This window comes from Anser brachyrhynchus, assembly GCF_964034855.1.
Source record: "Anser brachyrhynchus genome assembly, chromosome: 3".
NCBI lineage: Eukaryota > Metazoa > Chordata > Aves > Anseriformes > Anatidae > Anser > Anser brachyrhynchus.
The window spans coordinates 105,399,358-105,412,259 of record NC_137696.1 but is presented as its reverse complement, the minus strand read 5'-3'; the positions used below and the strand labels follow the sequence as shown (position 1 = coordinate 105,412,259).

At 39.9% G+C, this 12,902-nt stretch overlaps 1 protein-coding gene across 2 annotated transcripts in view; it reads left to right on the top strand.

Moving 5' to 3' along the window:
• SH3YL1 (SH3 and SYLF domain containing 1) overlaps positions 1-12,902 on the top strand; it is a 43,745-nt gene that overhangs the window by 143 nt on the left and 30,700 nt on the right. For both annotated transcript variants that reach the window (XM_080587332.1, XM_080587333.1), the window contains exons 2-4: positions 9,961-10,071; positions 11,061-11,174; positions 11,667-11,731. In XM_080587332.1, the coding sequence (XP_080443458.1) occupies positions 9,961-10,071; positions 11,061-11,174; positions 11,667-11,731 (290 nt within the window). The remainder of the gene's footprint in view (positions 1-9,960; positions 10,072-11,060; positions 11,175-11,666; positions 11,732-12,902) is intronic.

The window sequence follows — 12,902 nt, the reverse complement described above, 5'->3', positions numbered from 1 at the left end:
GTGAGTATCCCGGGGGGTCCCGGTGTCAGGGGGCTGCTGCCAGTGTGGTTGGTCTGACAGCCCTGGCGGTGGTGGCTTCTCCCTGCAGCCCCCTCGGAGAGGGGTTTGGGAAGCGCCTGGTGCGGTGTTGTTCCAGCTGGGCTGGTGGTGGAGCACAAAAGCATGGCTGAAACGCCTCCAGTCCTATGAGGAGCGGCTGAGGGAACTGGGGTTGTTTAGTCTGGGGAAGAGGAAGCTCAGGGGAGACCTTAGTGCTCTCTACAACTGCCTGAAAGGAAGGTGTGGGGAGCTGGGAGTCAGCCTCTTCTCATAGATGACCAGCAATAGGACTAGAGGGAATGGCCTCAAGTTGTGCCAGGGGAGGTTCAGGTTGGAAATGAGGAGACATTTCTTCTCAGAAAGAGCAGTCAGGCATTGGGACGGGTTGCCCAGGGAAGTGGTTGAGTCACCGTCCCTGGGGGTGTTCAAGGAAATGTTGGACCTGGTGCTTAGGGACATGGTTTAATGGGTGACATTGGTAGTAGGGGGGATGGTTGGACCAGATGGTCTTGGAGGTCTTTTACAGACTCAATGATTCTGTGATTCCTGTAAGGGGCCTTGGGGCCACAGGGGTTGTGGTATGGCCTCGGGTGTGTCCTCGTTGAGGAGAGCCAGCCATGTAATTCTTCTGTTTCAGTTGTCTTAAGTCTTTATTCATGCTTTCCATTGCGTGAGGTGTCCGGAGGTGTCAAAATTGGAAAAGAGATGCCTCCCTCCTACCTTTCTGTGTGTTCGTGGGTTGGGGAAATGTGGGACAGTATATAGAAGCGAGCACTTGAGACTTGATGATCTCTGTAGGTCCCTTCCAACTGAGCTATTCCAAAAACAATTCTGGATTTCATGTAAAACCCAGTGTATGAATACACACTGAGTGTGTAACACGTAGGTGTGCCTAGCTCTGAAGTGAGGCTCTGCATTCCCAGCCCTCAGCAGCGGGACAGTCATGGTCTCCACCTGGTCCAGTCAATGCTAACTTCAGACCTTTGAAGTGAACTGGAATGAAGTTCCCTGTTCTTTGGCTTGTATCAGTGTTCTTCACCACTAGGAGTTACTATCTCTGACGTGAGCTTTCTATACTTAGCTTTTTAACACATCCTTTACATTGTTTTTAAAGAGCCTGTCATGCCAGGGTGCTATGAAGCGTAAGCTTTGTCACTCAGCTGGATAAAAACGCTACTATAAGCAAGACAATGCAGGAGCTTAGCTAAGCTAGGGCTCTTTGAATTCTTCAGTAATACATGTCAAGCACTTGTCATGTTGTTTTGTGTTAGTTTTTTTTAAAGCCATTCTTTATTCCTTGTTTCTTGTGTGATTATGGTAGAAACTATTCATATTCATTGTGGGAATTAATAACTTGTTATTGATAGGAGTGCCTAGGGATATGTATGGAAAGAGGAAATGAGGGACAGAATGATGCCCATAGTTTTACTGATAGAAGCACCTTCTGCAAGAAGTAGCAGGAGTCTGTATTTTGTTAAGGTGCCCAAATATATTTGTTTCTCATAGGTTACTACTGTAGCATGTGGGATTATTGGGCACATGGGAGTTGGAGTCTGCCACGTTTTTGTTCTCTGTGTGTCTTTCCCCAGTTAGAAGAACAGGATGAGTTTTAGGGTTTTATTCTTAAAAGCCCAGCTTTGTTTTAGTTAAATCTTTGTTGCATACTTGTTTATCTCCTTGGATTGCCTGGAAGCTTATTCTTAGTGATTAAAATAGAGTTAGCAAGCCAAAGCTGGGATTCAGGTATGAGGGTAAGGGGGAAATTCCAATCAAAATTTAACATGGCCGAGTCTTGTATTTACATACTGAGTCTTGTATTTAACATGAGAGACAGGCAGAACTGAATTCGTAGCTCTGGTTTAGCATTGGTCATGCAACTTATTTTGCTTGGTGGGCAGCACCACAACCCCTTTGGTACTGACTGTTTACACATCAAACAAATTACAATCAGTGTATGTGAAGACTTGCCAGCAGGGCTTCAGCTAGACAGTTTCCTAAGGCTTGGGTGGCATGGTGGTTAGGTGTGGTGGTGTGTTTTGCACATAAGCCTGCAATTCTTGTACTACAAATTCTTGGAAGAGTTCTCTTTTCAGCCTCAGATAGCCTCCAAGGTAGCTGTCTTTGGAGCTTGTTGTAGAGCATCCCAGCGCTGTTTTCTGACTGTCTTTGTACAAACAGAATGCCAATCATTTCTTTGTCATCTGAAAGCTGCTGCTTATCATGTCCTGGTCTGCTTTAGCCTCAATTGAGGGTGACAGAATTATTTTACTTATGTATTGCTGACAACTAAATTCATGTTATTTTAACACTTTAGGTGGAATACAGTTCTTCTTCTGGTCTTTCTCAACACCTGATCCTTGTGGAAATTCTCCCGTTAAAGGCTTGACTTGGTGTTGCAATGCTCATACAGTGTCTTCAGCCATAGTGGCTAGAATTGATGTTTCTTTGTTGGTGCTAAATTTGAGCAAATATTATGTGTTCAGTGACTTTACAAAGGGTGTCTTGTGTACCAACTTGAGTTGGAACAGGTATTGGCAGATAATTTATTAGCCTAACATCAATCATAAACAATAATATCGGGATATACTACTTTGGACCTGGGTGAGTTATAGAAGACAGTCTGCATAAACTGTACTATGTAGGTGCTGTGCATTTTCTTCATATTTCAGTGACTTACCTGTTTGGGTGGCATTGTCTCATATTTCATGTCTAAGCATTTAGCCTGCTAAAACCATGTTGTAAAACACACACTCTCTAGTAGTTTTAGTCTTCTCCTGAGATGAAAGATCATCCTTGTTGTAATAGACCTAGTTGTGAAGACACATTTGTCATACTGACTTGTGATTTTTTTGCCTTCGTTTTCCCTCTTATTTTTTTATCTGCTTGCCTTAATCCAATATTTGAAACAATTCAATCTTTGTTTTCTTTTAAAAATGGTACTTTTTTTGTGATCATTGTGCATCTCAGAAGTAAAAACTTGAAGTCTGATGTAACCAGTCATCTTTGTTCTGGTTATCCACTTTGAGTACCACTCTGAATACTACCTGGCAGCTCACAAAGCTTTTGTATTGATTATATTTACTGTTAATAGCTTATTCAAATGTAGCGAGAGCTGTGTTCCTTGCGAGAGAATAATGTGTTTAGTTTGCCGGTAGGTATTTTGATTTCTTCCCCATACCACTTTCATATATCCTTTCTCCTAGTGCCAAGCCTACAACTCAGTTGTAAAACTCTGAACTTAGGATTTTTGCGTTCTTGCCATTGCTAAATGTTATGGGGATTTCTGAAGATTTCTAGCTACGGGCGTTCTTCTGCTCTACCTCCCATGGGGTTGAAGAGATGTCTTAAGTGCTTTTCAGAACAAATCACCTGATTCACCTGTGCCTCAGGCTGTTAGTGACTATTCATGTATCACAGTTCCTTAGAAACAAGGAGGCATCGCCTCATTGAAGCATCTTGCATATACAAAGTAAACACATTTTTCTTTAAAGCATCTTGTCCAGCTATGTCACTATCATAATAACCATATATAATCCGTCTCACATCACAAAGTTTATCCTCCTAGGAAATGAGAGGGTATTAGGGATGCTCCAAACTGACTTTGGTACCAAAACTGCTGGTAACCAAACTCATCAAATGTTTTTGATAATGTGGGTGGCTGTGTGTTATAGGTGTATTGGTTTGATCTTTTTTTTGTTTTGTTTGGTTTGGTTTGTTTTTTTTGCTTGTTTTCACATTTCTTGACTCTTCTCAAGGAAATAGTTAATTCAAAGTTGAATGGAGGACTGATAACCCACTAAGTGGTACACTTCATGTTTGGATTACTGAAGTCCTTTCCTCTTGAAGAAAAGAAATAAAAATACCCACATGGTGAAACTGTGGGTATGATTTTTTTCTGTGTGCATGCTTTTTTAACATTAGCAAAGAGGAGATTTCATGGGGGGGGGGGGTGGGGAAGAAAAAGAGTTCCTGTGCTCTAGGAGTGCAAATGTAACTGATAGCCAAGCCTGGAAAGGCAGATGGTCAGAGATACCTGCTGGTGCTGACAAAAAACCTTGTATTCTTTTGGGCACTATACATGATGATACTAACATAGCTAGCATATAAATACTTTTATCACATTTCATACCATTTTATTTATTCAGCTCGCCTGTGCAGAAGCTAAGCTTATTGTTGGATGTGTTCTTGTATACAATTACTGCATTTCGAATAAATCTTGCCTTGCTTTCAGAAAGGTCATTGGCTAATGTCTTGTTTCATATCAAGGGGGAAAGAGTAGTTTCATTAAACACGTAGTACAAAACCCCCTAGGGTTGCGAAGGCACACATTGGCCTTCCAGTCTTAGCACAGCTCTGCAAGGCCGTGTGGTTCCTGCCGATGTACTGGTACCCTGCCCTACTCTTACTGTCTCTGACACAGCACTGAATGCTCACACCAAGATTCCTGAGGAACAGAGCTGCATGAAAATGGGTAAGACTTCAGGAATCCAAGTTGTAAGGAGCGTGGAACAAGTGCGTGAGATTAGTAAAGAGTCCTCACTGTGCAGAGGGCCTGTTTTCTACTTTTCAGCTTTGTTTCCATCACCTTACATGATGTCTTCTGTCTCCTTTACTGTTCTCCAAATGCCTCTGACAGAATTATACAGCATACACAGTTAGCGTGAACCTTGCTGTCAGTGGCTGCTACTTTCTCATTCCCTCGGTCACTTTCTCAGATTCCTTCTGCCGCACCAGTAGTGCCTCTCGGAAGGATGATGCAAGTCCTGAAGCGTTCCTCTTTCATGTGCCTTGGATTCTCACAAGGAAACAACCTCTGCCTCTTGCTGTTGGCTCCAAAACCAGGAGTCTGGAGCTCAGGCTCTGACAGCTGGAGCCTGGTGGGTCCCAACTGAAGGTGGTAGTTGTTGCCTTTATTTTATTTCATGCTTTTTCTCCAGGTTGTTTTTCAGCTTCTATCATCATCTCCTTGGACTCTGCAAATCTTTTCTTGATTCTTGATCTGGGCTTCTTTGCTGTGTGCCATTGGCTTTCAGTACTGAAAGCAGTAAGTGGAGGGAGACTGACAGAGATCCATTTAATAGTCTGCCAAATACTACGTGCTTCTTGGCCACTGCTCTAAATCCACCTCACTTTTTCTTGGGTTAGACAAAATGCTTACAGTGCATGTCTTGCACATTGTTGTGTTACCAGATGAATCCCAAGGCTGGAGCTGGCGACCATGGTACCACAATGTTACATGTTCGTGAAACCAAAACGACATTCATCTCCCTAATTGTAATGCTGAGTTGAAATCTCTTGTTTAGGCTCTTCTCCAACACTGCTCTGTCTTGCTTTTCAGGTTTCTCATTCCCCTACAATGTCTGCCTTAAACCTTTCTTGACTTGTCATGTTTATGAATGCTCTTAATCATTCTTTGTTCATACTTGCTGTTTGGGGCTGATGCTACTGCTCTAACCATGGGCATTTTGCAAATCAGCTGTATTTTAATTTATTCTTGTGCTGTTTCTGAACTTTTCAGTGAAGTGAGAGTAAAGACAAAATTACTGCATGAGACTTGTGCCATTACTTTTAATTGTTCTTGTGACCAAAAAGAAAAAATTACTTCTTTCAAAATACTTCAAAGCTCATACGTACATGGACAACTTGGGTATGAAATCTGCATGCTAGGTTTTGTCTATACTTATCGTCAGTCTCCTTTGAAACTAATTCTTGATGTTCGGGTTCTTATAATGCCACCGAGCTTTATTTCATCTGTTCATATTCAGCAGAATTTTGATTATATCAGAATTAGTTCTAGCTTTTAAGTAAAAAGGCTTTATTTATTCTTTATTACACCTTGCTCAGATAATTTCACCAAATGTTCAGCCAACACATTATTACTGTTAGTCAGAATGTAAATTAGAGGCTGACGCACTTGCCTCATCAGCTTACAAATTAAGCAGTTAATCAATTTTGGTGTGATATTCCCCTATGGGGCTTTGTGTTGCTGACTCACATATGCTCAATATCTTCTCCCTTCAACAACAAGCAGCAGTGTAAATGAAGCTTGCTCCCAGTTGAGCATTTGCTGGTCACGGCATTCCAAATCCGTCACTCAGTGTATCCTCCTGATAGACATTATTGCCTCATTGCTTCTCGTTACCTCTTTCCTGAGCACTGGTTGAATACAAAACAGACAATTACATATGCATACTTAAAAGCTAATAGTGAAGACAGTGGTACAGGATTATTCCTTACGTTACTGGAGGGATAAACTGAACGTGGAGCTTCTGCTTGCTCCTAAATATTTCATACAGTGTTTGTATTAAAGAGCAGATATTTCTATAACTTCCGTAGTTCAGCAAATTACGGTGATGTTTATGTAGGTTTTAAGAAAAGACTCTTTCTGTTCAAATCATAACGTAACCTTGAGGAGGACAGCTTAATATGTGAACTGAAATTTAAACTGTTTTTCATGTCACAGAAATCCCCGTTATGGTTTTGACTGTTTATTAAATTAAATATTGACAGCAGTTAAAATAACGAAAAATCAAGATTTTTGCTCCTAACCTTCCATATAGTCTTGAGTCATATCATTTCTATTGTATTTTAGGGCAAGCACAAATCTTTTGTAGTGCAAACTTCCATGTACTTTTTCTAAACTAGTAAATAACTAGCTTTGGATTGTCCTTGACATATTTGTGACTTTTTTTCCACTTTTTTTAATGGCAAATGCTTAATTTTCTTTGGCTTTGGACAAATTTTCGTGAAACTGATACATTTGTAATTTGACAGTAAGAGTAAAGCATCATCCACGCTATATACCTAGCCAAGAAAAGCTGTGTTTGTAGGTTAGTTATTGTGAGTTTCCTTATTTAATATTGAATTCTGTCAACACAATCTTGAGTGTGGCATTGCCTGAGAGGGAGAGCCAGTTCTCCCTCTTCCTTCAGCGATAAAAGATCAGATTTCTTTGACTATGGCATTGCAGCCTGGTGCAAGCAATCTTATAAAAATGGGAGTCCAGCCAGGCTTCACCAAGCATGATATTATCCATAATTAAGGATAGGGTGTGAGTTTGTGGATTGGTTGGTTCTGATTTGTTGTTTAAAAAGCAAATATTTTTTCGCCATTTCCTTGAGACCCCCTGTAGGCATCCTGCCAGTTCCTTAGTATCTGCATAATGTTATGGAAGTAAGTAAAGGAACAGTGATGGTTCTGGTGGGTTTTGAGGATGGGAATTAAGCCAGTGTATGGCTGGCTGAGGAATCTCTCTCCATCTCCTCTATTCCCTGGCAATAGAGGAACCCCGCAACATGTGGCAACAAAATACCCCTTTAGAGAAACAGGAGTAGAAATTCACAATTTTCGGTTTGCTCAAGTAATGCTATTTTTCAGTCCAAAGCTTGCATCTGGAAGTAAAATGTTTAGAATCACACCGGAGTAGTGCAAATAGATAAAACACCAGGAGTCATGGAGTCAGCCTAGGTATCTTGTAAAACATTCAAAGTAAACGTTGGAAATAGTTGCTTTGATGTCCTCCCTCCTGACCCAAAGATGTGATCACAATAAAATTTTGAAACTGATTCTTTATTTGGAGTTGAAGAGACAGTGAGGTGGTAGCAGTATTACTTTTGCTGGCTCATGAAGTTCAGCTTTAAATTGTCTTCGCTTAAACTGTAACGCTTGTGTGCATGTAAACATGCACACGCTTTTTCTGGTAACCATAAGGCCTTTCTGAAGCAATTCCGAATCCGAAAATGCATGTGGAAAAGGTGGTGTTTTTTTTAACTTGTCTCTTGTTTGTGGACTTTTAGATATGAAAACTTTTTTTTTTTTTTGGTCAGTAGGCAGACATGGGGAGGAGATTTACAAGAGAGGTTTCTCTGCTAATATGCTTGAAACGGCCTTTTTTTTCCCTGTTTGTAACTAAGGAGAAGCAGATTGGAGATGTTCCTCCAACATCTGAGGTTGGCCAAGGAGAAGCTAGGTGGAGGGAGGAGGAAATGCATGTAAAGATAAAGAACAGTAAAGGAAGCACAGAGGTATATTTTATTTCTCTATAATCTAGAAGCTAATGCTTGGTTTTGCTCCGTAATGTTTTTCACCTCCAATTATCGGTGCGCACACCTGTTATTTTCATAAAATCTTGATGACTTTGCTAAGAGTTCGGCATGGCCAGACATGCAACTGTCCCTTTTACCAGAGCTAAAATAAAGCATGTCTTCCATTTAATTCATTTTTCTTTAATCTTACTGAACCATACCATGAAGTGTGTATCTGGGGAAGATTGCATAAGTGACCCTTCCCAAAATCAAGACCTCTCGACTTGCAAAACACAGTAAGTGAAAGCCTACATACAGAAGCATTCACCTGATTAGGCAATGGCATGCACTGTGTTGCAATGTTACTTATGAATTATAAGTTATAGCAAGCTGAAAGTGTTATTCATGCCTTCTTGGGAAGACTGGTGTTGCAATACATTTGTCGTGATTGACATTTTGTATGCTTTCTACATACAAAATCAAAAATATTATTTCTTTCTTACAACATGCTGGTAACGTTTTCCCTCTGACCTTGAAAATATGATGTTAAGTACGAACAACAGAAGTAATGGAAACGTTTCCTCTTAGCTAGTTTGTTCATCTACCAAAAGCAATTAGCCTTTAATGTTTCTCTTGCGCTGCGCTGTCCTCTCTTGCTGTGGTCCATGCAGCCAGTTTCCAGCCAGGTGAACCAAGGAAGAGACGCCTTCTGAACTCCTGCAAGCCAGCTTTCAATTTTAGGGCAGTAACAGCCTGGGAAAACTGCTTGTGCCAACAGTTTTTCTGAAAGTCGTGAGCTCTTAGAGTTTTACCTTCTCCTATCTCCACACTTGGAGACTTGGCCATCATCTGAATTTCTGAACACAAACAGAAGGGATCGGGAGGCAGAGTTAGCATGTCTTCCATTGGTTATCACAGCCCAATGTACTCTTGCATTCCATACATCTTTCCTTATTTTCTCAGAGATCAATATTTTTGCATTACCTTGTGATGACTTCTGTCACTTCAAACTCTCCAATGTTGCATTTTTACCAAAGCCAAGCATTGCTACAATCTTTCACGGGGTAGTTTGGAGTCTCAGCTGTCAAAATCTATCTTGCTCTGGGAGTGTCCTTTCTTGACTGCAGAACATACTAGAGGAATATACTTCACTTTGAAAAGTAGATGTGTAACTCCAATTCTGGTCAGAAGAGTCAGGAGAGAAACTCTGCTAACTTGCCGCTAGGTACATCACTTAGTCTGAGCTGACTTGCTCCTCGAGCTTCATTGACTTCCTCTCAAAATATATTTAGCCTTTACCTTCGTGGCTTTGGATGGGAAGGTTGCCCAGAGTGAGGAGGTAAATGAATGTTCAGGGAACACTAATTACAAAAACTAGGCCACTTCTGACTGCAAGTTACTTCTCTATGCACGCAGTCTCTTCTATGCTTTTTCAAATTGAAAAACAGTGGGGCTCTTACTGCAATACTGTGACTAATCATTTTCAGAGACAGAGCATGATGCCATGTGGACCTTTGGTCTGACAATGTGTATGTGTACTATTGGGACAATTTGTTGCTGATAAACTTGCAATTGGTGGGTGTTATGTCCAGACAGGAAAACAAGATTTTAAGTGAAAGTTTTGAGGGTTTTTAGTAGATGTAAGAATCAGGACTGACTTTGTGTGTGTGTGTGTGTGTATGTATATATATGTGTGTGTGTGTATATATATATATCTGCTTTAAGGCCTCTTTTTTGCAGTTTTATGGGTGAAATGTTGCTATTCATACATAAAATGATATTTATAATGTTGCATAATATTAATTATTCTGCTCAGTAGTCACTTTTCCCATAGTTATACTGATTTATTTTTGTTATCCCAAACTGATCGTAGATATACTTCTTTCATGTTTTACAGTGAATAATCCTATACCTTCCAACTTGAAGTCAGAAGCTAAAAAAGCAGCTAAAATATTGCGAGAATTTACAGAAATAACTTCCAGAAATGGACCTGATAAAATCATACCTCGTGAGTAAAGAAACACATTTTGATTCAACTAAAACCTCTAATTCTCACCTGTGTTGATTTCAATCTCTTTTTACCAATGCCCTCTGTTTTCAGTGACCTTAACTTGGAAAAGAATGAAGAACTGGGCCATTAAAACTTCTGTGAAAATATTTTGGAAGTAAAGGGGTTCAGTTTGCTGGGTTCTAGACAGATACTGCTTATTGAGAAAAATGTTTTGCATGTTTATAGCCATAGGGTATCCACAGAGGAAGGCTTCTTTGTGGGGTGGAGTGTCCTGCGTTCACCCTGTGAATGTCTGTTCGTAAGGAGAACCTTGAACATTAGCAGTAGTTTTTGAATATCTGTGTTTATCAGAATTACCTAGATGAAAAGAAGTTGAAGGAAAGAACAGGGTACATTTCTCCTTTGATACAGATTAAGCACCTTTATTTGTTGCTGTCCTCTTTATTTCTGCCATGGTTATTCTGTTTCTTCTAGTGTCTTCCTTCACCAGGAGTTGCTAATTGTGGCTTTGAATTTATAACTACTATGTTCCAGGAGGCCCGTAATAAGGCTTGCAGGATGATGACATTTTATTTGACACAAACGCTGTCTAATGATATAAGCTGATTAGGCTGCTGTGTATCACCGATTTAAATTCAGACCTCACTCCTCCAAAAATCTGTAGAGACGTTAGTTGTCAACTATCCACTGCCTCGTTATCTTGCCAAGGGTACTCACAGACAGTGTTCATGGCAATAAGCGAGCTAATTCTGCGTGAGCTAACCGGGATAGCTGAGGCAGTTGTGGCAGTGCAGAGATCAACGCAGTGCTACCTGTGTGGTTGACTGAGGAGAGGTGGTGTCATCATTGTTAGTTCAGTTTTCTTGCAGTTTTCTTTGAGTTCTTGCTTTTACTATTTGACTGTTATATGATCACAACTGTTAAAAGTAAAGTTTCCTTTTTCCCTTTCTTTGAACTTCACTTAATAAATGATTTTCCTTTTTCAGCCCATGTAATAGCTAAAGCCAAAGGCCTTGCAGTTTTGTCTGTTATCAAAGCTGGATTTTTGGTGACTGCTCGAGGTGGAAGTGGAATTGTATTAGCTCGTCTTCCTAATGGCTGTAAGTTGTTATTTTAATTCTCCCATGAAGTACAAAAGGAAAAACTTTTTCTAACTTTTATATATATATATAAATATTGTTTTTCTTCATTATTTCGTTCTGTAACGTAAAACAAGCTAGTAGCTGACAACATCTGGCTGGAAAGCTGTTTTCAGAATTCTGTACCTATTTTTGGCCAGACATAAATGCTCTCAGTATCTTTGTATCAAAGTATGAAATGTAAAAGCATAGTATAAAATTAATTTTAAAAATGAATTATGTCCAGTAATGGACGACTGTATGATAAATTTGTAACATAGATATTTGTTTAAATGAGGATTTCTATTTCTTTCATTCCTACCAGTGGAATAAACCAGTGTGATTGCATTCTAGTATGTATGAATATAGTTTCAAGTGGAGAACTTGTTAGCATTTTTGAACTGCAATAACCATGTAAGTATTTCTTCTAATATGTAGTAAATTTCTGTACTTTTTTCTTGTTTTGCTTGACAGCCTGGTCTGCTCCTTCTGCAATAGGAATTGCTGGCCTTGGTGGTGGATTTGAAATTGGAATTGAGGTATTATTTTGCATTTGAAGCACTTATTAGTGTGGTTTTTTTTGTTGTTGTTTTTCAAGCATTTAAATGCATTGGTAAAGATCTAAATGTTGGTGAGATAGTGAAATCTAGTTTTCTGTGAAGGAGGGTGGCGGACACAATTTTAAGATTGATTTATACAAGCCAAACAAAATATGGGAGGTTGATCCTATCAATCTAATTGCATGGAGAAATTTTAAAAAATAAATAAATGAGGTGGTAGCTATTTCCTGATTTCCTTGATTTCTCACTTATAGAAGACTGAATTTTTCCCTAATGGGGAAAATTCAAGTCAGTGTTCCATTATAAGACAAATGGAATTAATTAAAAGTATACTATATTTGTTGAAGAGCACAAGGACTCCATCTAGCAATAAATGCTGAAAGGAACTGAAGGTGGTGTAAAACAGAGCCTAGCTAATGTCACTGTACTTCATGTGTTCCCTACTCAAGCTTGTGATTCGTGGGTGATACCCTTCAGTTTGGGAGCACCAAAACTAACGGTGCCTCCTCTGAAGAAATCCTACAGAAAACAAGTCAGTTTCCAGCCAGCAGAAGCACTTAAATGAGAGACTTTCAGTGTGTTCAGAGGAATCCTGTTGATCTGAGCCCTGGCTGCCCTCTGCCTCTTCTTTGTACCTATTCTTCCTCACAGCTTCTTAAATGTTGTTGCCATCTGTCCTCCTCTTTCTCACCCTGCCCTCCAGTCCCATCCTTCTATTTTCTATTTAGCCTCTGTTCACTGATTCCCAAATGAAATCAAATATGACAGTATGCTGCCAGCAAGATCTCTTGCTATGGGCATTCTCTTCTTCAGAAGAATCCATGTAAAGCTGATCGGGATGGTACACACGAGCCCCCAGTATGTCTCATGCATCCCCAGCTACCCCTCTTCTGACAACCGGTCACCTGGTACTCACATAATGAAGAACTGTTCGATATTTTGTTAGATCCTCATTGTTCACTGCATGATCTCGGGTATTATTACTCTGTACTTTTTGAAGAACACTGTGAATACGAAATTACTAATTTTTGTAAGGGTTTTTCTTTGGTTTTCATGACTGCAGGATCTGAATACATTACAAAACATTGAATTTGATGAGCCCCAGGGTTTTTTGTACATTCTCATTTTATGACAATGAAACAGACTCTTT